Source organism: Symphalangus syndactylus, chromosome 23 (genome assembly GCF_028878055.3).
Source record: "Symphalangus syndactylus isolate Jambi chromosome 23, NHGRI_mSymSyn1-v2.1_pri, whole genome shotgun sequence".
NCBI lineage: Eukaryota > Metazoa > Chordata > Mammalia > Primates > Hylobatidae > Symphalangus > Symphalangus syndactylus.
In genome coordinates this window covers 43,516,568-43,540,422 of record NC_072445.2, presented here as the reverse complement: position 1 = coordinate 43,540,422, position 23,855 = coordinate 43,516,568, and the positions used below count along the sequence as shown (strand labels likewise).

Here is a 23,855-nt window from a genome sequence, read left to right as displayed (position 1 = left end):
GCCTCAAATTTCATGTTAGTAAAAATTATGTCAAATGCCTCCCTTCTGCAGCGTAGAGACCACAGAGGGAAATTCTTTGATGTAATCTGTACCCTCCCTACCTCCTCCATCACTTTAGAGAATGAGAGCCTTTCTGTGGGCTTCATAAAAGACTCAGTAAAAAGAAAAAGAGATTCGGAGGCTTATTGGTTGGTTTTCAATTCTGAAGAAGGAAGGGTGGTTCCTCTCCAAGGAACTAAGGGCTCCATGGGCAGTGTAGTCCGTGGAAGAAACCAAGTTCTGAGAAAGCAATGCCGGCAGGAAGGGGAGAGGGGAGTGGGAAGCGAGTGTGCCCCGAAACCCTTGATAAGTAACCTGGGCTTCGAGGCTCTAGGGATGCAAGAACTTTTCCCCTCAGATCAATCTTCAGCTCCGGTTTAAAATTCCTTTCTGCGTTGCGTTTTTGCGAACAGTTCAGAGCTCGTATTTTGCTTTGTTTTGCTTCCTGCAAATTTCAGAATTAATTACAGCATTTTCTTTTCTGGATGCGATATAAAGTTGAGAGGTTATCGGGCCAGAGAAGTTCCTCACTGTCTATAGTTAACTAGCGTATAGGGACGAATGAATGATCTTAAGGCTCTTAACCGTGGGATTCGATCTCGCCGTGGAGGCATGGATTCCAACCTTCCAGTGACGGTCGTATTTGTTTCTGTCACATTGCACCAAGCCATCTTTGGGTCGCGGATCACCTGAGATTTCTTCTCTTCCCTCCACAATTCTCCTCCCGTTTCTCAGACCACAAATGGTCCCCCGTTTCACGTCGCCAAACTTGGATTCTCCCGCGCTTGAGCGTCACTTTCAACGACTTCATTCCTTTCTGTCCAGGACGACAAGAAGCCACTTAATTCACCGCCCTAACGGAGCAAGTACCGCTGGGCCACACTGTCTCACTGAAAGGCGGAAAAGCAAAGAAAATGGCGTTTTTACATCTCAGTCCAAACAGCCGCTAAAAGAAACTTCCCAAGTTAGAAAACCTGGGAGCGTTCTAAAGCCACCGGGACTCAGTAAATTTGTGCCACAATGTCATCGTTTGCTCTGTGAGCTTGTTGACAAAACGCACGAAACTCGTTCTTAAACACAAACAAAAAACACAGATGTGAACAAGAACGAACAAGAAGGGCCTATCTTTCAAGAGAAAACTCTAGACTGGAGCTAAAGGAAAGGGACTTACGGGGCTCGGCTATGTATTAAAAGTACCATCTAATGTCAAATGTTGGAAGTTCCTCAAATTCCATTCTGTGAAATCAACTTTCCCAAGCATGGATTTGGAGAGGACAGATTAAATGAGATATGAATTTTGACCCTTGGTCAAATTATTCTTTTTCCCCCCACATGTATACATTTAATAACATGAAAGCTATGAAAGATGCAAAAACACAAAATGAACTTAATATCCCTTTTACACCCAATATTAGTGGGGGCAATGAACACACAACTAAAGCAATAAAATATCTTTGGAAAACAGGAAGGGAAGGGCCCAAGCTTGATCAGAGAAACCCAACAATTGCTAAAATATCAGTGCAGCGTTTAGTGAAGTCCCTTCTGCCAGTGGCTCCCATATGTCCATATCTTGGAATGCTTTTGGCTGGTGCTTCAAGAACAGATCACGGACCTGGCCTCCTAGCTTCCCCAAAGGAATTCCTGCAGAAGACTCTGGGAAAAGCTTCTTTGTGATCTTCTTTGTTTGGAATGATGGAAAACATGAGAAGTGAAAGGTATCCTCTCATCCCCAGAACACCACCATGATAGCGAGGATAATGATTCAATTGAGTTTCCTTTTTTAATTGTATTTTTATGTTTTTCTAATAACCTTAACATGTACATTTTTTGTCTAATAACCTTAAGATGGAAGTTGGAAATTTGCATAATGCTTTATAGTTTTTCAAAGCATTTTCACTTTATTTTATTTTATTTATTTGTTTGAGATGGAGTCTGGCTCTGTCGCCCAAGCTGGAGTGCAGTGGCGCCATCTCCACTCACTGCAACCTCCGCCTCCCAGGTTCAAGCGATTCTCCTGCCTCAGCCTCCCAAGTAGTTGGAACTATAGGCATGTGCCACCATGCCTGACTTATTTTTGTATTTTTAAGTAGAGATTGGGTTTCACCATGTTGGCCAGGCTGCTCTCGAATTCCTGACCTAGGGTGATTCGCTCACCTCAGCCTCCCAAAGTGCTGGGATTACAGGCATGAGCCACAGCGCCCGGCCTCATGTATGGTATTTTTTTTTTTTTTTTTTTTTTTTTTTGAGACAGAGTCTCGCTCTGTCGCCCGGGCTGGAGTGCAGTGGCGCAATCTCGGCTCACTGCAAGCTCCGCCTCCCAGGTTCACGCCATTCTCCTGCCTCAGCCTCCGAGTAGCTGGGACTACAGGCGCCCGCCACCGCGCCCGGCTAATTTTTTGTATTTTTTAGTAGAGACGGGGTTTCACCGTGGTCTCGATCTCCTGACCTCGTGATCCGCCCGCCTCGGCCTCCCAAAGTGCTGGGATTACAAGCGTGAGCCACCGCGCCCGGCCATGTATGGTATTTTAATCAGCCCATGCAATAGCCTTTTGACTTACAACAAAGAAAGCAGAAACCATAAGGAACTTGCCTTAGATCATACAGCCAGGTAGTGGAGGACAATGGGGCAAGCATCCACAGTGCATGGTTGGCCCAGCATTTCCAGCCCATCACTAAATAGCTCTCTATCCTGTTATCACCTTCTCGGACTTCTCACTCTCCATATCCCAGCTGCTTGTCAGTTCACAATGCAATCTAACTATAGATATAGTTTTCAAAAGGAGAAAAATACAAATCCTTCTTTGACAAGTACATAAAGATGCAAAAATAATTGTGGCACTCTTCCTTTTTGCTTGTTTATGGATGTCTTTCCCAGATAAAAACATCTTGCTGGGGAATAATCCTGCTGGAATAATTCCCCAGTCCTGCTGGGGAATAATCCATTGAACTGTTATTTCTTTGTACACAGAATATTCCTCAGTAATAGCAGGACCCTCACACCAGGAAATTATTTGCTAAATATTTCCCACTGTCTCACAGCTTGATCTGTCAATTTTTCCCAGACATAAAGCATCTGGGCTGGTATGATAAAACACAGTAAATTAAAAAAGATGTTCCCCAGATGTAGAAGAGGACACCTGTCCTCAGGAGTCTGTCACGGGGCCAGCTGGGGACATTCGTATTTCCCAAGACCCTTTTCCAGCTGCATCTCACCATAGCTTTTATATGACCGGATAGCTGCATAAATCGCTAAAAAGATAGCCATGGAGAAGTAGTGGTGACTCCATGCTATGTGGTCACGTGATGATTTTCAAGGCCTGCTCATAGAAAAACGTGGTGGGATGATCCACTTCCCAGTGTTTTCACTCAGGTGAAGGACTTCACAGGACTTCACACTTCGTCAGTGTAGGACTCATTCTCTTCTCCAGTGTGGCAGACACACCACTGAGTCCTCAGATTTAGGGAAAAAAAATCTGTAGAAATCCTGCTTATACCAGTTCTGCCTTGCAAAGAGTTACTGGCCCCAAATGTTTATTTGGGGAGGTAACTGGGAGAAAAGCTCATTCCATGCCAGGTTTAGAAAAATATGGGTAAATACTCTGTAGTCATGCAAACTTACAAGTGAAAATGATGAGTGTTAAGCAGCAAACGACCAGAGACAACAACAGCAAAATCCCAACTCTGCATTTCTTTTTCTTTTTTCTTTCTTTCTTTTCTTTTTTCTTTTTTGAGACAGAGTCTCGCTCTGTCACCCAGGCTGGGGGTGCAGTGGTGCAGCCTCGGCTCACTGCAATCTCTGCCTCCCTGGTTCAAGCGAATCTCCTGCCTCAGCCTCCTGAGTGGCTGGATCTACAGGCGCGCACCACCATGCTCGGCTAATTTTTGTATTTTCGGTAGAGATGGAGTTTCACCATGTTGGCCAGGCTGGTCTTGAACTCCTGACCTCGTGGCCTCCCAAAGTGCTGGGATTACAGGCGTGAGCCACTGCGCCCGGCTCCAGCTTTGTATTTCTTAAAATTCTCTACGGTGTTTAGGGCATCCTGTCACTCTCAGGATCACCTTGAACTTAGGTTTCTCTGCCCTTCTGGTGCCTGCAGAGTGCACTTGTATGTCCACGGGTTGCTGCTGGTAGTGTTTTGGATCTTCAGGGAATAGGATCTTTTACTGGGACCCCAGAAGAGCCATTTTGGCCCTTCTGATAATAGCGCTGTCCTCTGAGGCGCAGATCTTCCTGGGGTGCCTCTACCCTCTCTTCACCGCCCTCCAATAACTTGACCCCGGAGACCATGTAGGGGACCTCCGGTTCCCAGGGGACGGTGCAGGGCAAGTCCATATCCTCAGAGCAAGCCACCTGCACCTCCCATGTTGCGGGCGCCAGACTATAGGGTTTACTGGTTTATTATAAAGGATATCGCAAAGGATACAAATGAAGAGGCACGCTATCGCAAAGGATACAAATGAAGAGGCACGCAGGGCAAGGTATGGGAGAAGGGCTGCCGAGCTTCCAAGCACTCTCTGGGCCTGCCACCCTCCAGAAACCTCCACGTGTTCAGCTGTCCGGAAGCTCTCCAATAATTCTGGAGAGGGAGTCTCGCTTTTTTTTTTTTTTTTTTTTTTTTTTTTTTTTTTTTTTTTGAGACGGAGTCTCGCTAAATTATTCTTTATCTCATGGCCCAAGTGAAAATAGTTATTGAAAGGCTCAGTAACTCCTCCGTGTCAGGGATTGCGTATCCCTTGTGTTGTCTCATTTTTGTGTTTATTGAACTTTCACGGTGACTGGAGCAGAATGTTTTCAGGAAACTTATTACATGAATAGCCAAATTAATTAGGAACCTCAGGATGAGAGGTGGAGCACAAGCAGGCTCTGTGGCGCAATGGATAGCGCATTGGACTTCTAGCCCACATCGAGAGATTCAAAGGTTGCGGGTTCGAGTCCCGCCAGAGTCACACGTTGTATTTTGTGATTTGAGTGGATACCTGCGCCAGTAATTTCTCCTTATATTAATTAACTGGACGTTTTACCCAGTCAGCGAATCCCATTTTCCTGTAATTTATTTTCTGCTTGTAGTGTTAACATCTGAGGAGCTTCTTCAGAAACATTGCCATGTATAGACGTCTACAGTAGCTAGATGACCAAATCAAAGGGAAAATAATAAAAGTTGGATATTAAAATGAACACCATGACCCAGCCATCCCATTACTGGGTATATACCCAAAGGACTATAAATCATGCTGCTATAAAGACACATGCACACGTATGTTTATTGCGGCACTATTCACAATAGCAAAGAGTTGGAACCAACCCAAATGTCCAACAACGATAGACTGGATTAAGAAAATGTGGCACATATACACCATGGAATACTATGCAGCCATAAAAAATGATGAGTTCGTGTCCTTTGTAGGGACATGGATGAAACTGGAAAACATCATTCTCAGTAAACTATCGCAAGGACAAAAAACCAAACACCGCATGTTCTCACTCATAGGTGGGAATTGAACAATGAGAACTCATGGACACAGGAAGGGGAACATCACGCTCCGGGGACTGTTGTGGGGTGGGGGGAGGGGGGAGGGACAGCATTAGGAGATACACCTAATGCTAAATGATGAGTTAATGGGTGCAGGAAATCAACATGGCACATGGATACATATGTAACAAACCTGCACATTGTGCACATGTACCCTAAAACCCTAAAGTATAATAAAAAAAAAAAAAAATACAAAAATTAGCTGGGCGTGGTGGCGCATGACTGTAGTCCCAGCTACTTGGGAGGCTGAGGCAGAAGAATGGCTTGAACCCAGGAGGTGGACGTTGCAGTGAGCCAAGATCATGCCATTGCACTTCAGCCTGGGTGACAGAGCAAGACTCCATCCCAAAAATAAAAATAAAAATAAAAACAAAAAATAAAATAAAATAAAATAAAATGAACACCAGTAACTGTTTCTTCCTTATGAAAAACAACTTTCTGGGGCAGATAAACTTATTGTTATCCCAGCCTCTGCTTGAGAATTGCTGGCAGATGTTCTAAACTGTGCCTGTAAGAATTCTGCAGCTTCCATTTGGAAACACGCCAGTTTTCTAGCTGGTAAAAACTCAAGACTCAAGTCTGCTCTTCATCTCATCCTGAATCTCAATAAGTGATCGTTGGTAGTGCAAATATTTCAGCTCTAAGAAATTAATTAAAATTAAATTCGCTTTTAAATGAAATATTGTGGGTGAGGATGTCTAGCACTGATTTTGATCCAAAACAAAGACCGGTAAAAGTCCTCCCTCCACCCAATTGTACAAATAGAGCTGGAAAATGTCTCCTTTTCATCCTAGAACACTACTTCCTTAATTCCCTCCACTGGTGCCTAGTTTCAAGTATCCTGTGTGTATTCCCAGAAATTTTATATGTATGTTAACATTAATAATATGTAATATGTTTCTGGGAAGATGCATATATATGCATATATGTATACACACATTATATATACACATACAGATGTATATCTCCACTCATCTTTGACTGTAGTGATATCATTTAACATATGTAGTGTTATTTCATTCTTTATATGAATTACATAATATTCCATAGTATGGATTGTATCATTATATTACAAACACGTCGCACCTTAAATCCAGATTGCCTGCCATCAGGTGGTCTGGCCCACTGTCACTGAAAGGTCTTGAAAAGGCTCTTTTGTTTGTAGAGGGTGAGAAATAGAGGAAAGATACCTTCTTGCCAACCACAGACCTGCTGTATTTCCAGCAATGCCTGTGCCTGGCATGCTTCCATGTGGAATAAAGAGAGAATTGATCAACCTCTGCCTTTGCTTGTTTAACAAAATAAATCCCCCAATAAAGCCTTTTTTAAAAACCATGCCAAGCCGGGCGCGGTGGCTTACGCCTGTAATCCCAACACTTTGGGAGGCCAAGGCGGGTGGATGACGAGGTCAGGAGATCGAGACCATCCTGGCTAACAAGGTGAAATCCCGTCTCTACTAAAAATACATTTAAAAAAAAACTAGCTGGGCCTGGTAGCAGGGGCCTGTAGTCCCAGCTACTCCGGAGGCTGAGGCAGGAGAATGGCGTGAACCCAGGAGGTGGAGCTTGCAGTGAGCCGAGTTCGCACCACTACACTCCAGCCTGGGTGACAGACGGAGACTCCGTCTCAAAAACAAACAAACAAAACAAACAAACAAACAAATATGCCATTTGACATGGTGGATTTTCCCCTCACCTTGCACAACAATTTGGAAATGATGTGCCCTTTCACTAAGATCAGCTAATGTCATGACTCACCATATGTAGAATATTTATTATCCACTACATACTCCTCTTCTTATGATATAAATTACATCTAGTCAGGTCAGGCAATGAAAGGGGGTGTGATAGATTCACAGCTTCTTACCCCTGTTTATTCCTGTATAGATTTCTCAGTAAATTATACTCTCTTACTCAAGCTGCAATGCCACCTTTATCATGTATTAAATTTACACATATGTGCAGATGATTTCTGAGCTCTCTGTTCTACGACATTTTGTTTATCCTTGCACCAACAATGCATGCTCTAAATGTCTTGAGACTTCTAGTAAGTCATGATACTTAGTGTGGTAAATGCCACTATCTTTTCCCTCTTCAAAATTCTCTTGACTGATGTAATCACCCAGCTCACATTTTCTGTTTCTCTTCTCTCAAGTATTACAAGCTGGCATTGTCTGTTTCCAAAACACTGGTATCTAAGAGCTGTATTATATATTTTTTTTATTTTTCTAATTTTTTTTATAGCCAGAGGACAATTCTCCTAGCAATTCATTTTTCACGAGTGGAATCAGAATTTTCATTTTCAAAAAATGCACCATGGGCCAGGCAAGGTGGCTCATGCTTGTAATCCCAGCACTTTGGGATGCTGAGGCTATTGGATCACTTGAGCTCAGGAGACCAGCCTGGGCAACATGGTGAAATCACGTTTCCACTAAAAATACAAAAATTAGTTGGGCATGATGGCACATGCCTAAAATTCCAGGTACTTGGGAGGCTGAGGCATAAGAATTGCTTGAACCTGGGAGGCAGAGGTTGCAGTGAGCTGAGATTGTGCCACTGCACCACTCCAGCCTAGGCAACAAAGCAAGACTCTCTCAAAAAAAAAAAAAAAACAAAAAACACCACAGAGATCATCAATTCTTTTGAATATCTTATAGTATTTTGTTAAATTTTTTGATTACTTAATCTAAGACCATCTTAATCAATTGATTAATTTATTTTTATCTATATAGCCTATTCCCTATATCATTCTTTTTCATAGGAAACCATTCTAATGAATTAAATGTTTACATTTTACGATAATGTTTTCTAGAAGAATATGTAATGATATTTTATGCATGTCTTCTTATATTCTATAAATTATATTTTATGTACATATCATTCAATTTCTGACTTTTTCCACAATCATCATTATTTTATTTATATGACATTTAAATGCCAAAATCAATACCTCATAGTATATTTCTGTGATGGTAAATTTTATGTGACACCTTGCATGGACCACAGGATACCCAGATTAAGCATTATTTCTGGGTATGTCTGTGAGGACATTTCTGGATGAGATTAGCACTTTTCCCTCACCCTCTCTCAGATCTCTGCCAGTTAGGCCTAAATTGTCTAAATTAATTAATTGTCTAAATCAATTAATCAATAATATCAGTTATGCATATTATTTAGGAAATTACAAGTCTGTAAATCCAAGAAGAAAAACAAATGTTAATTTCTCATCTATCTAGGGTGACGTAAGAAATCAGGGGACAGTGAGGCTTATGTATTTCACAGCAAACCTTCTAGTAATACTGTACATTTTAAACTACTACAGGGATACTACAGGAACTTCTAGTGAGACATGTAGAATGCATTAGTTTTATTTTTAATGTTGGGAATACTTACAAAGATGTTACAAGGTAGGAAAAAACCCTCAGGGATGGTTCTCCAGGACAAGTAACAGTAGGGGTATCGCCCCTATATAAGAAAAGGCATGGGGATAGTTTAATTACTTGAACCCAGGAGGATAGAGTCTTGAGGGCTACCTTAAAAGGAGGTGTGACCTCCAGTGAAGGAGTGTGCCCGTCTGTTACCAATAAATACCAGTTTACAGTGACTCCCGGAAATGTTGTTACTGTGCTTTGTTAATGACCACTAAGGCAAGTCTTACCCAGGATATGCAGGATAATATGAACAATAATTCGTTTTTCTGGTGGAGTTACATTTATCTCTTGTCAGAATTTTAATGCGAAAACGAAGAACAAAGTTTTACATTCTTAAAATGTGATTTCTTTCCGTTGTTGATTGCATTACACGCTGCATTCCATACATGGCCACTAGAAGGCAAAGGTCTTGAAGGTGGAGTTAGAAGAGCGGTCCTATTCATGCAAGGAAGGTCTGCCCTTGTCTAGAATGATGTCATCGCATTGATTGGAGTCCAGAGGGGACATCAGTCATATGGGCCTGTTGGCGCTGTGAGGCAACCGTCTCAAGAGTCCTCGAGAGAAAGAGAGGTGTTGCCCCTCCCTGGGGACAACCTGACACTAGGTGTGGAGCCAGCCGCGGGGATGGGCGACCGCTGTGGGGCCAGCGGCGGAAGTGGGGATAGAGCACAGGGTAAAAGACTCCTGCTACCGCTCCCCCTCTGCTGTCGGGTGCAGACCCGAGGTAGCCTCCAGGTGACAACACGGGTGGTGAGAGCCGCCGCATGAATCCACACTGTGCCTGAAGGTCAAGAATTGGCGGTGGCCCATCGGCAGCCCAGAGATGGGCCGATGTGAGTGAAGGTCACCCTAGATCAGTGCATCGGTTCCGTTTTGGCGGCCAAATTTCTGACGATCCCATGTAAGAAATGCCACACCCGTCAATCGGAGGGACCCGCGCGCTGGGCCTCTTTCTCGGATCGGGTCGCCACCCCAGTGCCGGGACTGTGCTAAAGACTAGAGTCTCAGACTTGGAATTTCGAGGAAGCTGTTCCAAAACGCTGCGCTCCCTGCGGCGAGGGACAAGAGCAGGAGCCCGGCTTGCCTGGATCCAAGGACAGTATCTGGGAGGGGCGTGGCAGCCGCTTAGTTTGAAATCTTTTTTTTTTTTTTTTTTTATTAATTTTTTTTGCATACAAAAACAATAAACATTTTCTAAAAATACATACAAACAAAAAGATGCGTATCAAACATATTAGGAAGGTTGCACATGGGAAGTCGGGGAATAGAAATGGGGGTGGGAGTTAAAATAAATGAGAGAGGGACTTTATATGGATCAGTGATAATAACTCAATCCTCTATTTGACAAAGAAGAGGGAGAAGGAAGAGGAAGAAAAAGAAAGTGGGATAAAGGATCAGAAAGGGAAGAAAATAGAAAAAATTAGAGTATGACTCCAGGGTAGACCTGTTTTGTTGTCATTGAGTTGGTTGGTTGGTTTGTCTGTTGTATTCTTCATGTTTCGCCAAGTTGGCCAGACTGGTCTCGAACTCCTAGCCCGAAGTGATCAACCCGCCTCGCCCCCCAGAGTGCCGGGACCACAGGCGTGAGCCACCACGTCCAGCCCCCACATTGCCTCTGGCCTCCGTGGTAGACCTACCAGACGGAGCGGCCAGGCAGAGGAGCTCCTCACTTCTACCCAGACACGGGGCGGCCGGGCAGAGGGGCTCCTCACTTCCCAGACGGGGCGGCCAGGCAGAGACGCTCCTCACTTCTTCCCAGACGATAGGTGGCCGGGCAGAGGCGCTCCTCACTTCCCAGACGATGGGCGGCCGGGCAGAGGCGCTCCTCACCTCCCAGACGATGGGTGGCCGGGCAGAGGCACTCCTCACTTCCCAGATGGGGCAGCCGGGCAGAGGCGCTCCTCACTTTCCAGACGATGGGTGGCCGGGCAGAGGCGCTCCTCACCTCCCAGACGATGGGTGGCCGGGCAGAGGCGCTCCTCACCTCCCAGACGATGGGTGGCCGGGCAGAGGCGCTCCTCACCTCCCAGACGGGGCGGCCGGGCAGAGGCGCTCCTCACTTCTTCCCGACGGTGCGGCCGGGCAGAGGCGCTCCTCACTTCCTCCCGGACGGGGCAGCCGGGCGGAGGCGCTCCTCACTTCTTCCCGGACGGGGCGGCCGGGCAGAGGCGCTCCTCACTTCTTCCCGGACGGGGCGGCCGGGCAGAGGCGCTCCTCACTTCCCAGACGGTGGGTGGCCGGGCAGAGGCGCTCCTCACTTCCCAGACGATGGGTGGCTGTGCAGAGGCGCTCCTCACTTCTTCCGGGATGGGGCGACCGGGCAGAGGCGCTCCTCATTTCTTCCCGGACGGGGCGGCCGGGCAGAGGCGCTCCTCACTTCCCAGACGGGGCGGCCAGGCAGAGGCGCTCCTCACTTCTTCCCGGACGGGGCGGCCGGGCACAGGCGCTCCTCACTTCTTCCCGGACGGGGCGGCCGGGCAGAGGCGCTCCTCACTTCCCAGACGGTGGGTGGCCGGGCAGAGGCGCTCCTCACTTCCCAGACGGTGGGTGGCCGGGCAGAGGCGCTCCTCACTTCTTCCCGGATGGGGCGGCCGGGCAGAGGCACTCCTCACTTCTTCCCGGACGGGGCGCCCGGGCAGAGGCGCTCCTCATTTCTTCCCGGACGGGGCGGCCGGGCAGAGGCGCTCCTCACTTCCCAGACGGGACGGCCGGGCAGAGGCGCTCCTCACTTCTTCCCGGACGGGGCGCCCGGGCAGAGGCGCTCCTCATTTCTTCCCGGACGGGGCGGCCGGGCAGAGGAGCTCCTCACTTCCCAGACGGGGCGGCTTGGCAGAGGCGCTCCTCACTTCTTCCCGGACGGGGCGGCCGGGCAGAGGCGCTCCTCACTTCTTCCCGGACGGGGCGGCCGGGCAGAGGCGCTCCTCACTTCTTCCCGGACGGGGCGGCCGGGCAGAGGCGCTCCTCACTTCTTCCCGGACGGGGCGGCCGGGCAGAGGCGCTCCTCACTTCTTCCCGGACGGGGCGCCCGGGCAGAGGCGTTCCCCACTTCTTCCCGGACGGGGTGGCCGGGCAGAGGCGCTCCTCACTTCTTCCCGGACGGGGTGGCCGGGCAGGGGTGCTGCTCACTTCCCAGACGGGGCGGCCGGGCAGAGGCGCTCCTCACTTCCCAGACGGGGCGGCCGGGCAGAGGCGCTCCTCACTTCCCAGACGGTGGGTGGCCGGGCAGAGGCGCTCCTCACTTCCCAGACGGTGGGTGGCCGGGCAGAGGCGCTCCTCACTTCCCAGACGGTGGGTGGCCGGGCAGAGGCGCTCCTCACTTCCCAGACGGTGGGTGGCCGGGCAGAGGCGCTCCTCACTTCCCAGACGGTGGGTGGCCGGGCAGAGGCGCTCCTCACTTCTTCCCGGATGGGGCGGCCGGGCAGAGGCACTCCTCACTTCTTCCCGGATGGGGCGCCCGGGCAGAGGCGCTCCTCATTTCTTCCCGGACGGGGCGGCCGGGCAGAGGCGCTCCTCACTTCCCAGACGGGACGGCCGGGCAGAGGCGCTCCTCACTTCTTCCCGGACGGGGCGCCCGGGCAGAGGCGCTCCTCATTTCTTCCCGGACGGGGCGGCCGGGCAGAGGAGCTCCTCACTTCCCAGACGGGGCGGCTTGGCAGAGGCGCTCCTCACTTCTTCCCGGACGGGGCGGCCGGGCAGAGGCGCTCCTCACTTCTTCCCGGACGGGGCGGCCGGGCAGAGGCGCTCCTCACTTCTTCCCGGACGGGGCGGCCGGGCAGAGGCGCTCCTCACTTCTTCCCGGACGGGGCGGCCGGGCAGAGGCGCTCCTCACTTCTTCCCGGACGGGGCGCCCGGGCAGAGGCGTTCCCCACTTCTTCCCGGACGGGGTGGCCGGGCAGAGGCGCTCCTCACTTCTTCCCGGACGGGGTGGCCGGGCAGGGGTGCTGCTCACTTCCCAGACGGGGCGGCCGGGCAGAGGCGCTCCTCACTTCCCAGACGGGGCGGCCGGGCAGAGGCGCTCCTCACTTCTCAGACGGTGGGTGGCCGGGCAGAGGCGCTCCTCACTTCCCAGACGGTGGGTGGCCGGGCAGAGGCGCTCCTCACTTCCCAGACGGTGGGTGGCCGGGCAGAGGCGCTCCTCACTTCCCAGACGGTGGGTGGCCGGGCAGAGGCGCTCCTCACTTCCCAGACGGTGGGTGGCCGGGCAGAGGCGCTCCTCACTTCCCAGACGGGGCGGCCGGGCAGAGGCGCTCCTCACTTCCCAGACGGTGGGTGGCCGGGCAGAGGCGCTCCTCACTTCCCAGACGGTGGGTGGCCGGGCAGAGGCGCTCCTCACTTCCCAGACGGTGGGTGGCCGGGCAGAGGCGCTCCTCACTTCCCAGACGGTGGGTGGCCGGGCAGAGGCGCTCCTCACTTCCCAGACGGTGGGTGGCCGGGCAGAGGCGCTCCTCACTTCCCAGACGGTGGGTGGCCGGGCAGAGGCGTTCCTCACCTCCCAGACGGTGGGTGGCCGGGCAGAGGCGCTCCTCAGTTCCCAGACAGGGCGGCCGGGCAGAGGCGCTCCTCACTTCCCAGATGGGGCGGCCAGGCAGAGGTGCTCCTCACCTCCCAGACGGGGCGGCCGGGCAGAGGCGTTCCCCACCTTCCAGATGGGGCGGCGGCCCGGCAGGGGCTGCAATCCCAGCACCCTGGCAGGCCAAGGCAGGCGGTCGGGGGGTAGAGGCTGCCGCGAGGCCAGGCCACGCCACCGCCCTCCAGCCCGGGCAACACCGAGCACTGGGTGAGCGAGACTCCGTCTGTAGTCCCAGTACCTCGGAAGGCTGAGGCGGGCAGAGCACTCGGCGTCAGGAGCTGGCGACCAGCGTGGCCAAGATGGCGAACGCGTGCCTGCATCCAAAGGAGAAAAGGCAGGCAGCAGTGGCGCGCGCCGGCAGTCCCAGGCAGTCCGCGGCGCGGGCAGTAGCAAGCCGAGTAGAGTGTAGCCAGAGAGGGGAAAGAGAAAGAAAGAAAGAAAGAAAGAAAGAAAGAAAGAAAGAAAGAAAGAAAGAAAGAAAGAAAGAAAAAGAAAGAAAGAAAGAAAGAAAGAAAGAAAGAAAGAAAGAAAGAAAGAAAGAAAGAAAGAAAGAAAGAAAGAAAGAAAGAAAGAAAGAAAGAAAGAAAGAAAGAAAGAAAGAAAGAAAGAAAGAAAGAAAGAAAGAAAGAAAGAAAGAGAAAGAAAGAAAGAGAAAGAAAGAAAGAAAGAAAGAGAAAGAGAGAGAGAGAGAGAGAGAGAGAAAGAAAAGAAAGAAAGAAAGAAAGAAAGAAAGAAAGGAAGAAAGGAAGGAAGGAAGGAAGGAAGGAAGGAAGGAAGGAAGGTAGTTTGAAATCTTTCAGATACCCCACCGGAATATCATAAAGAGCACAAAGAACTTTTACATAGGAAAAAAATAGTGAATCTACAACACCTTAAACGCCTGATAACTTCACAATGCATGCCTAGGAAACCAAATAGCAGTCAAGTGGAGTTAGTCCCCAGAGAAGAGGAAACGCAGAGGAATCTGATAGGGAGCAGGCTTCAGAAATATTGAGCTGCCTCTCCTAGAAGGAGAGAACAAACCCTGAGCTGAAATTTCTGCAAATAGAACTGAGATTATACCAGACAATGTCATGGCTGAAGGAGGTTAGGAAAGTTTAGAAAGTGCTTGTGTTGCTGGGCACAGTGGCTCACACCTGTAACCCCAGCACTTTGGGAGGCTGAGGCGGATGGATCACCTGAGGTCAGGAGTTCGAGACCACCCTGGCTAACATGGTGAAACCCCGTTTCTACTAAAAACACAAAAATTAGCCGGCCATGGTGGTACTCGCCGGTAGTCCCAGCTATTTGGTAGCCCGAGACAGGGGAATTGCTTGAACCCAGGAGGTGGAGGTTGCAGTAAACAGATCATGCCACTGCACTCCAGCCTGGGCAACAGAGCGAGACTCTACTCGCTCCGTCTCAAAAAAAAAAAAAAATGCTTGTGTTTGAATTGGTACTTCATCTTGAAACAGCAGGGCAATATCATTCATTACTTTTGTCCATAAAATGAAGTCTAAGTATTTCAGAGCTGTAGGCAAAAACCCTCCAGACCTGGGCTAGGTTTTGAAAGCCAAGAGAAGCATGATCGCAGAGGTGCCAACCTCAGGCTTTTTTTTTTTTTTTTCTTGAGACGGAGTCTTGCTCTGTCACCCAGGCTGGAGTGCAGTGGCGCGATCTCGGCTCACTGCAAGCTCCGCCTTCCGGGTTCACGCCATTCTCCTGCCTCAGCCTCTCCAAGTAGCTGGGACTACAGGCGCCCGCCACCACGCCCGGCTAATTTTTTGTATTTTTAGTAGAGACGGGGTTTCACCATGGTCTCGATCTCCTGACCTCGTGATCCACCCGCCTCGGCCCCCCAAAGTGCTGGGATTACAAGCGTGAGCCACCACGCCCGGCCAACCTCAGGCTTTTATTGAAACAAAACAATAGAGAATCTTTGACATCTGAAGTCTGCAATGTTACCCTGCCTTCTCTGCTCTCACAGGGGCCTGTGCTACTAGTTCAGGAAAATCTGTCTCACTTATATCTGAACAGAAAATGAAGTATACTGGGCCGGGCGCAGTGGCTCACTCCTGTAATCTCAGCACTTTGGGAAGCTGAGGCAAGAGGATCACCTGAGGTCAGGAGTTCAAGACCAGCCTGGCCATCATGGTGAAACCTGATTTCTACTAAAAATACAAAAGTTAGCCAGGTGTGGTGGCGCACACCTGTAACCCCAGCTACTTTGAGGCTGAGGCAAGAGAATCACTTGAACCCAGGAGGTGGGGGTGGCCATGAGCCAAGATGGTGCCATTGCACTCCAGCCTGGGCGACAGAGTGAGACTCCATCACACGCACACACAAAAGAAGTATGCTGGTATCCACAGATAGCTGCAATAAAAATAAATACAAAAATTGCAATCTGATCTTTCTATATACAAGTTTGCCCAAAAATATGGCTACAAAGAAGAATATAAAATAACATAATTCATGATTAATGTATAAAAAAATTATAAGGAGGTATGAAAGGAAAATAAATATCAGGACCCCAAAAATCACTAAACCAAGGGAAAAGTCAAGCTGGGAACTATGTCAGGGAAACCTGCCTCCTGTTTTATTCCTGAATAAGATAGGTACAAAGATAAGAAGCTACATACCTCCCTCACAATTTGCCCACAAGGAAATTCCTTGTGGACAAAGAACAGAGAGAACTCAAAGTCTCCCTCTGAGGCTCACCTGAGACACATGTGTATCTGATTTCTTCGCCTGCCCTATTGTTTATGTAAAAATGCAGATTCACTGAGCCAGACTAAATTGTGTTTTCAGCGGAAAGCTTATCAAGGACTCAAAATAATGCAACCTTTTGTCTCTTATCAACTTTTTTTTTTTTTTAATTTATTGTACATTTTTTTTTTTTTTTTTTTTTTTTTTTTGAGACGGAGTCTTGCTCTGTCCCCCAGGCTGGAGTGCAGTGGCGCAATCTCGGCTCACTGCAAGCTCTGCCTCCTGGGTTCACGCCATTCTCCTGCCTCAGCCTCCTGAGTAGCTGGGACTACAGGCGCCCGCCAACACGCCCGGCTAATTTTTTGTATTTTTAGTAGAGACGGGGTTTCACCGTGTTAGCCAGGATGGTCTCGATCTCCTGACCTCGTGATCCGCCCGCCTCGGCCTCCCAAAGTGCTGGGATTACAGGCTTGAGCCACCGCGCCCGGCCCTCTTATCAACTTTTAACCCCCTACTTTTAGTTGTCCTGCCTTATCAGACCGAACCAATGCACATCTTACTCATACTGATTGAGGGCTCATTGTCAGAGGCATTGGAACCAGAGCAACTCCCTCTCGAATAGGGGCTGGGTGAAACAAGGCTGAGACCTACTGGGCTGCTTTCCCAGGAGGTTCAGGCATTCTTAGTCACAGGATGAGAGAGGAGGTAGCCACAAGGTACAGGTCACAAAGACCTCGCAGATAAAAGGATGCGGTAAAGAAGCCGGCCAAAACCTACCAAAACCAAGATGGCGAGGACAGTGACCTCTGGCCGTTCTCACTGCTCATTATAGGCTAATTATAACTCATTAGCATTCAAAAAGATACTCCCACCAGCACCATGAGTTTACAGATGCCATGGCAACCTCCGGAGGTTACCCTATGGGGTCTGTATGATCTGAGGAACCCTCAGTTCCGGGAAGTGCCCACCCCTTTCCAGGAAAAGTCATGGAATAATCCACCCCTTGTTTAGCATATGATCAAGAAATTACTATAAGAATACGCTGCAGAGCAGCCTATGCTGCTGCTCTGCCTATAGAGTAGCCATTATTCCTTTACTTTCTTTAAAAACTTGCTTTTTACTCTGTGGACTCGCCCAGAATTCTTTCCTGCATGAGATCCAAGAATCCTCTCTTGGGTCTGGATTGGGACTCCTTTCCGGTAACATCATGTCTCTCTAAAATGTATAAAAGCAAGCTGTAAGGCCGGGCGCAGTGGCTCATGCCTGTAATCCCAGCACTTTGGAAGGCTGAGGCGGGCAGATCACCTGAGATTGGGAGTTCGAGACCAGCCTGACAAACATGGAGAAATCCCATCTCTACTAAAAATACAAAAAATAAAAATAAAAAAATTAGCCGGGCATGCCTGTCATCCCAGCTACTTGGGAGGCTGAGGCAGGAGAACCGCTTGAACCCAGGAGGCAGAGGTTGTGGTGAGCTGAGATCGCGCCATTGCACTCCAGCCTGGGCAACAAGAGTGAAACTCCTTCTCAAAAGAAAAAAAAAAAAAAAGCAAGCTGTACTTCAACTACTTTGAGAGCATGTCTTCAGGACCTCCTGAGGCTGTGCCACGGGTGTGTCCTTAATCTTGGCAAAATAAACTTTATAAATTGATCGAGACCTGTCTCAGATACTTTTGGGTTAAACAGAAGCAATAATGGCTATAAAGAAAAAAACACAAAGCAGAAACACAAGAATTCAGGAAATACATTGCCAGAAATAAATATTTCATGACAAGAAAAATAAAGACTGTGAAACAGAAAATTACAGAACTCATAGAGCCAAAGGAAAAAAATATTCAGGATTGAAGACTAAAATTACAAAAAGCACAAGGCGGGTGCCACTGATAACATATAAGTGGATAGTGAGAATAGACATGAAAAATAGAAGTACAAAAAAAGTAATCAAATTAATTATAAAAATAATTATAGCTATAGAGCAGGTGTTGATGATCTACAGCCGTGGACCAAATCAAGCGTACCACCTATTCTTGTGTGGCCTTGAGCTAAGAATGTTTTTTCTATTTTTAAATGGCTCAAAAAATGAAAAGAATTTTATAATATATAAAAATAATATAAAATTTTATTTTCAGTTTAAAATTCAAATTAAGTTTTGGAACACAGTCGTACTCATTCATGTGCTATTATATTATATGTTGCTGCTTTCATGCTACCCTTCTCAGTGCCAGAGTTGAGTAGCTGCAGACCATATGGCCTGCAAAGCCTAAAATAATTACTATCTGATCTTTTACAGAAAAATTTTGCCAACTACTAATGCAGAATATAGGCAAGGGAGATTTTAAAAATACACAGATATGTGGAGGGACATGGTGGCTCATATCTGTAATCCTAGCACTTTGAGAGGCCAAGGCGGGCAAATCACTTGAGACCAGGAGTTTGAGACCAGCCTGGCCATAATGGTGAAACTCCTTCTCTACTAAAAATACAAAAATCAGCTGGGCATGATGGTGTATGCCTCTAATCCCAGCTATTTGGGAGGCTGAGGCAGGAGCATCGCTTGAACCTGGGAGGTGGAGGTTGCATGAGCCAAGATCTCGCCACTGCACTCCAGCCTGGGTGACAGAGTGAGACTCTATCTCGAAAAAACAACAGCAACAACAACAACAACAAACCCACATAAGTGGAATTCCCCCCTCTAAGGTAAGAATTATTGAAACAGCAGAATTTGCATTACATGATAAAATATTCATAATCTAAAAGAAAATTTGAATATATCTATTGAAAGATCACAAAGCACACCAGAGAAAATTGATCTCAAATAGGACAATTTCTAGTACCGTTATTTGACTTTGAAGATAAAAAAGTATTTGGGTAGCAGCTACAAAGGTCAAGTCAACACCGGGGGAAGAAAATCATATTGGCATCTGATTTCTCTACAACAGCATCAAATGCCTAAAGACAGTACAGCAACACCTACTACACACTCAAGGAAATATAGGGTGAATAAGGGGTTGTATATATTCAGATAAGCTGCATTTTTAAGTCAAATATTCTGGATAAACCACTTAAAAATGCAAGAGGTCAGGATATATTGATCACATCGACTTTCCTTCAATAAACAACTACACAAAGTATTCTAGGTAAACAAACAAACAAATAAAATGACTGGGGAAATTACAACAAAAGAATTAACATGGGGCACTGAATATATTAAACTGCAGATTACCAAAACAGAAATATAACAGTAACTAGAGAAATTGGAAATGGTATATGCTATGACAATATAGAGATGATATAACTAAAAACTTGAAGGAGTATGGAGCAATACTGCAGCATTTAATTTCACTGTACAATCTCTAATAACTAAGATAAAAAGTATTATTTAAGAGCGACAAATATTCTGTGCCTATGATTATTTAACTGAACCAAAGCAAACAGTGAGAGACACGAAAATTTGGTTGGAAATAAGATGGAAAGAAGGAAAGAAAAGAAAGCAATCCTATCCTATGAGTTAGTCCAATAGAAACCTGAACAGCCAACCTTCAGAACAGAGCTCTGCTAAGAGCTGAAAACATTGTGAGTAATGTTAGTAGTCAATTACAACAAAGGCAAATGCCTTTGAGTGATTTCCCCTGGCTCTTGATGTGTGGATAGATGGATAGATGTTACCAGTACTGCTTAGTTTACTTGATAATAGGGAGTGCTAACTTTGAATTTCAAGTAACTGAAACATTATTCCCTCCAAAAGAATCTCATTCTTTTCATTAGCATGCCTATACTAGAAAAAATGTTGCTAAAGTTCTATAGTTATGTTTTAAATTTTGTTAAAAATGTTGTTTTCTCAGCTGAGCATGGTGGCTCATGCCTGTAATCCCAGCACTTCGGGAGGGCAAGGCGGGTGGATCACCTGAGGTCAGGAGTTCAAGACCAGCTTGGCCAACATAGTGAAACCCTGTCTTTACAAAATACAAAAATACAAAAATTAGCCTGGCTTGATGGTGGGTGCCCGTAATCTCAGCTTCTCAGGAGGCTGGGGCAGGAGAATTACTTGAACCTGGGAGGCAGAGGTTGCAGTGAGCTGAGATTGTGCCATTGCACTCCAGCCTGGCCGACAGAGTGAGACTCTATCTCAAAACAAACAAACAAACAAACAAACAAATGTTGTTTTTTCTCTTACAATATAAAACTTACAGAATACCCTTGAGTTTTCCTCTTGAACCATCTGATCTTTTTACAGAAAACATTGGCTGACTCATAACATAGATCATGTTGGACTAAGGTAATATGAAGTAGAGCAGGAATACTTGAAATTGTCAACTACTGGAATTTGATGACATTTCTAGGAACAAGAAAATTTTACCTTTTAGAGGAGTTTATTTGGGGGACTTGAATTCAAACTCCTGATATTTGACTCAAAGTTCTCATGGTGCTACATCTCTACATTGTTTCAAAGTAATATTCTGGGTATTCTACCTGAGAAACAAACAAATTTAATTAACCAGGCAAAACTAAGCAAACAAAACACCACCAGATCACCAACCACACAAAAAATAGGTAAAATTAGATACCCAATTGCCAATTGTTGCTTATAATATTTATATTGTCTTTCATGGGAAATGAAAGCCTCTGAAAGCTGATAAATACGAGTATGAAAAGTGACCAGTGCATGAACATATTTCACCTTAAGTCAGGAAACCATTTTGATAGGCTGAATAGTGGCCCCTCACAGATGTCCACATGCTAATCCCAGAAACCTATGAATACGTTACCTTATATGGCAAAAGAGATTTTGCAAAGTAATGAAGTTTAGGATCTTGAGATGAGAAAAGTATCCTGGATGATCCAGCTGGGCCCAATATAATAAAAGGGAAGTCAAGAGTGAAAGAGAGAGAAAAAGAATATGTGATGATGCAACCACAGGATAGAGTGATGTATGGGCTAGCCGGGCACCGTGGCTCACACCTGTAATCCCAGCACTTTGGGAAGGCATGGCAGGCAGATTACCAGGTGAGGAGTTTGAGACCAGCCTCGCCAACATGGTGAAACCCCATCTCTACTAAAAATACAAAAAATTAGCTGGGCGTGGTGGCCGGCACCTGTAATCCCAGCTACTTGGGAGGCTGAGGCAAGGAGAATTGCTTGAACCTGGGAGGCGGAGGTTGCAATGAGCCGAGATCACACCATTGCACTCCAGCCTGGGCGGCAGTGCCAGACTCTGCCTCAAAAAAAAAAAAAAAAAAAAAAAAGAGGCGGGGCTACTCGACTGCTCCGGAGGTAGCCGTGGTGAGGAGAGCCATGGGACAGGCAGTCAAGGTTTTACAGCTCTTTAAAACACTGCACAGGACCAGACAACAAGCTTTTAAAAATGATGCCAGAGCATTAGAAGCAGCCAGAGTAAAGATAAATGAAGAATTCAAAAATAATAAAAATGAAACTTCTCCTAAGAAAATAGAAGAGCTAATGAAAATGGGTTCTGATGTTGAATTATTACTCAGAACATCTGTTATACAAGGTATTCACACAGACCACAATACACTGAAACTGGTCCCTAGGAAAGACCTTCTTGTAGAAAATGTGCCATATTGTGATGCACCAATTCAGAAGCAATGAGTTTTCTAGAATAAAAAAAAAAGAAAGAAAGAAAGAAAAAAGAAAATGTAGGACTGGGCCTTGAATGAAGGGATACCGGTGGCCGCTAAAAGCTGGAAAAGGCAAGGAAATAGATTCTCTTTTGAAGCCTCTAGGAGGAACAAAATCCTGCTTGATCTTGGACTTCTGACTGTATGAGAATAAATTTGTGTTAAGTTACCAAGTTTGTGGTAATTTGTTGCAATAGCAAAAGGAAACAAATCACTTATTACTCAATAGTGATTATAAAACAAAGAGAGAGGTTCTTCCTAATCCAGGGTTTCTCAATCTCAGCACTATTGACATTTTAGGCTAGATAATTCTTAGTTGGTTGCAGATGCTGTCCCATGCACTGTAGAATGCTTAGCAGCATCCCCGATAACTAATCAGTAGATGCAAGTAGCACCCTTTCCCAGTGTGACAACCGGAAATGTCTCTAGACTTTGGCAAAATCACTCCTAGTTGAGAACCACTGTTCTTGTTCTTCTGCCTCTCACATCTCTCTTATCTTGTGCCATAGAATATATCACATCCCATCTCTTTACTTCACCCACCATACCACTAGGCTGGTAGAGTAAAGTGACGGGGAGAAGGTATGTGAGGAAGGAAAGAAAAAGGCCAACAGGTGAAGAAAAAGAAGTTCTGGTGAGGACAATGGAGAAGGTAAGACATGCAGAATTATGGAAGAATGCTCAAAATGCCTGCCACTTACTCTCACAGAGAAGTTAAAGGACTGAAAATAGGAACTTAGAGCCCTCTCTTTATCTATATTTTAAGACCTAGATTTTAAGACTGATCTATTACTATTATTCCATGTAGAAATTTGTAAATATGTGATTTTTATTGAAACGACAGAGGAAAGAAGAAAGAGGGAAAGGATTTCTAAACCACACTGGTCCAAAAAGAGCTGAAAGAAGGGCAATGTTCTAATGATAGCCTACTTTATTCCAGCTACGCTAATCCAACCTTTCTGGAAGCCAGGCATATGGCAAGATTTGCTGCTTTCCTGGCCTGCCCTGCTCAGGAATGTAGCCTTTTGCTTTCCTGTGGGCAAAGCTGACTTTATTGATTTGTTCATTCATTCATTCATTCATTCATTTCACAAATATTTGTTGAATGCATAGCCAGGTTCTGATTCTGTAATTGGTACCAAAGATACAGAAGTAGAGCAGTGGAGGGAGACAGACAAATACATCAAACTAATTGGTGCCAACGCACTCTCATCAAAGGCCTCCAGGGATACACCTGGACTTGAACAAGTTGGGTTTATTACATGTTGCAGTGAGGGAGAACACACACCGTGGAAACCACGGGTGTCGCATTAATAGGGTGTTAGAAAAAAAATTACAAAATTTAGACTTTGGCTGGGTGATTTGGGAGAGGGTTTAAGAAATTAAGGCTTTGCCATGTTTTGGATACTGTCAGGAAGTGGGGATAATTTTTTTTTTTTTTTTTTTTTTGAGATGGAGTCTCGCTTTGTCACCCAGGCTGGAGGGCAATGGTGCGATCTTGGCTCACTACAACCTCTGCCTCTTTGGTTCAAGCGATACTCCTGCGTCACCCTCCCGAGTAGCTGAGATTACAGGTGCCCACCGCCAAGCCCAGCTAATTTTTTTTTTTTTTTTTTTTTAGAGACCTGGTTTCACCATGTTGGCCAGGCTGGTTTCAAACTCCTGACTTCAAGTGATCCACCCATCTCAGCCTCCCAAAGTGCTGGGGTTACAGGCATGAGCCACTGAGCCTGGCCTAATGTTTTAAATAATAGAATTACTGACTCAAAAATAAATAGTCCTGGGTTAGGCAGTCCAGGTCTGGCACAGCTCCTCATGGAACAAGTCTCTTCCTGTCTTCCTCTTCTGCCACATTTGCTGTGGGGTTTTTGTCCCCATGGTCCCTCTTTACAGGTGCTTAAAGTGTCTCATGAATTAATGAATACTGAACGAACCACGAGCACTATTTCCTGAACTCCCAGGCC

At 46.6% G+C, this 23,855-nt stretch overlaps 1 protein-coding gene, 1 non-coding gene and 2 pseudogenes across 3 annotated transcripts; 3 read left to right on the top strand and 1 right to left on the bottom strand.

Annotated features, from left to right (window-relative positions):
• LOC129473563 (uncharacterized) overlaps positions 1-23,855 on the top strand; it is a 687,223-nt pseudogene that overhangs the window by 420,744 nt on the left and 242,624 nt on the right.
• LOC129473767 (CD83 antigen-like) lies at positions 3,528-9,766 on the bottom strand (annotated as a pseudogene).
• On the top strand, positions 4,900-4,986 carry TRNAR-UCU (transfer RNA arginine (anticodon UCU)). Its single transcript is given in 2 exon segments — positions 4,900-4,936; positions 4,951-4,986. It is a non-coding gene; the product is annotated as a tRNA-Arg (tRNA).
• LOC129473583 (complex III assembly factor LYRM7-like) lies at positions 21,507-21,872 on the top strand. Of its 2 annotated transcripts, XM_055264230.2 has the most exons (2): positions 21,507-21,708; positions 21,791-21,870. In XM_055264230.2, exons 1-2 carry the CDS (start codon positions 21,548-21,550, stop codon positions 21,819-21,821), a joined length of 192 nt encoding a protein of 63 aa, XP_055120205.1. In that variant the 5' UTR covers positions 21,507-21,547; the 3' UTR covers positions 21,822-21,870. The 2 variants fall into 2 exon arrangements, with proteins under 2 accessions (XP_055120205.1, XP_055120204.1); XM_055264229.2 differs by having other exon boundaries at positions 21,507-21,872.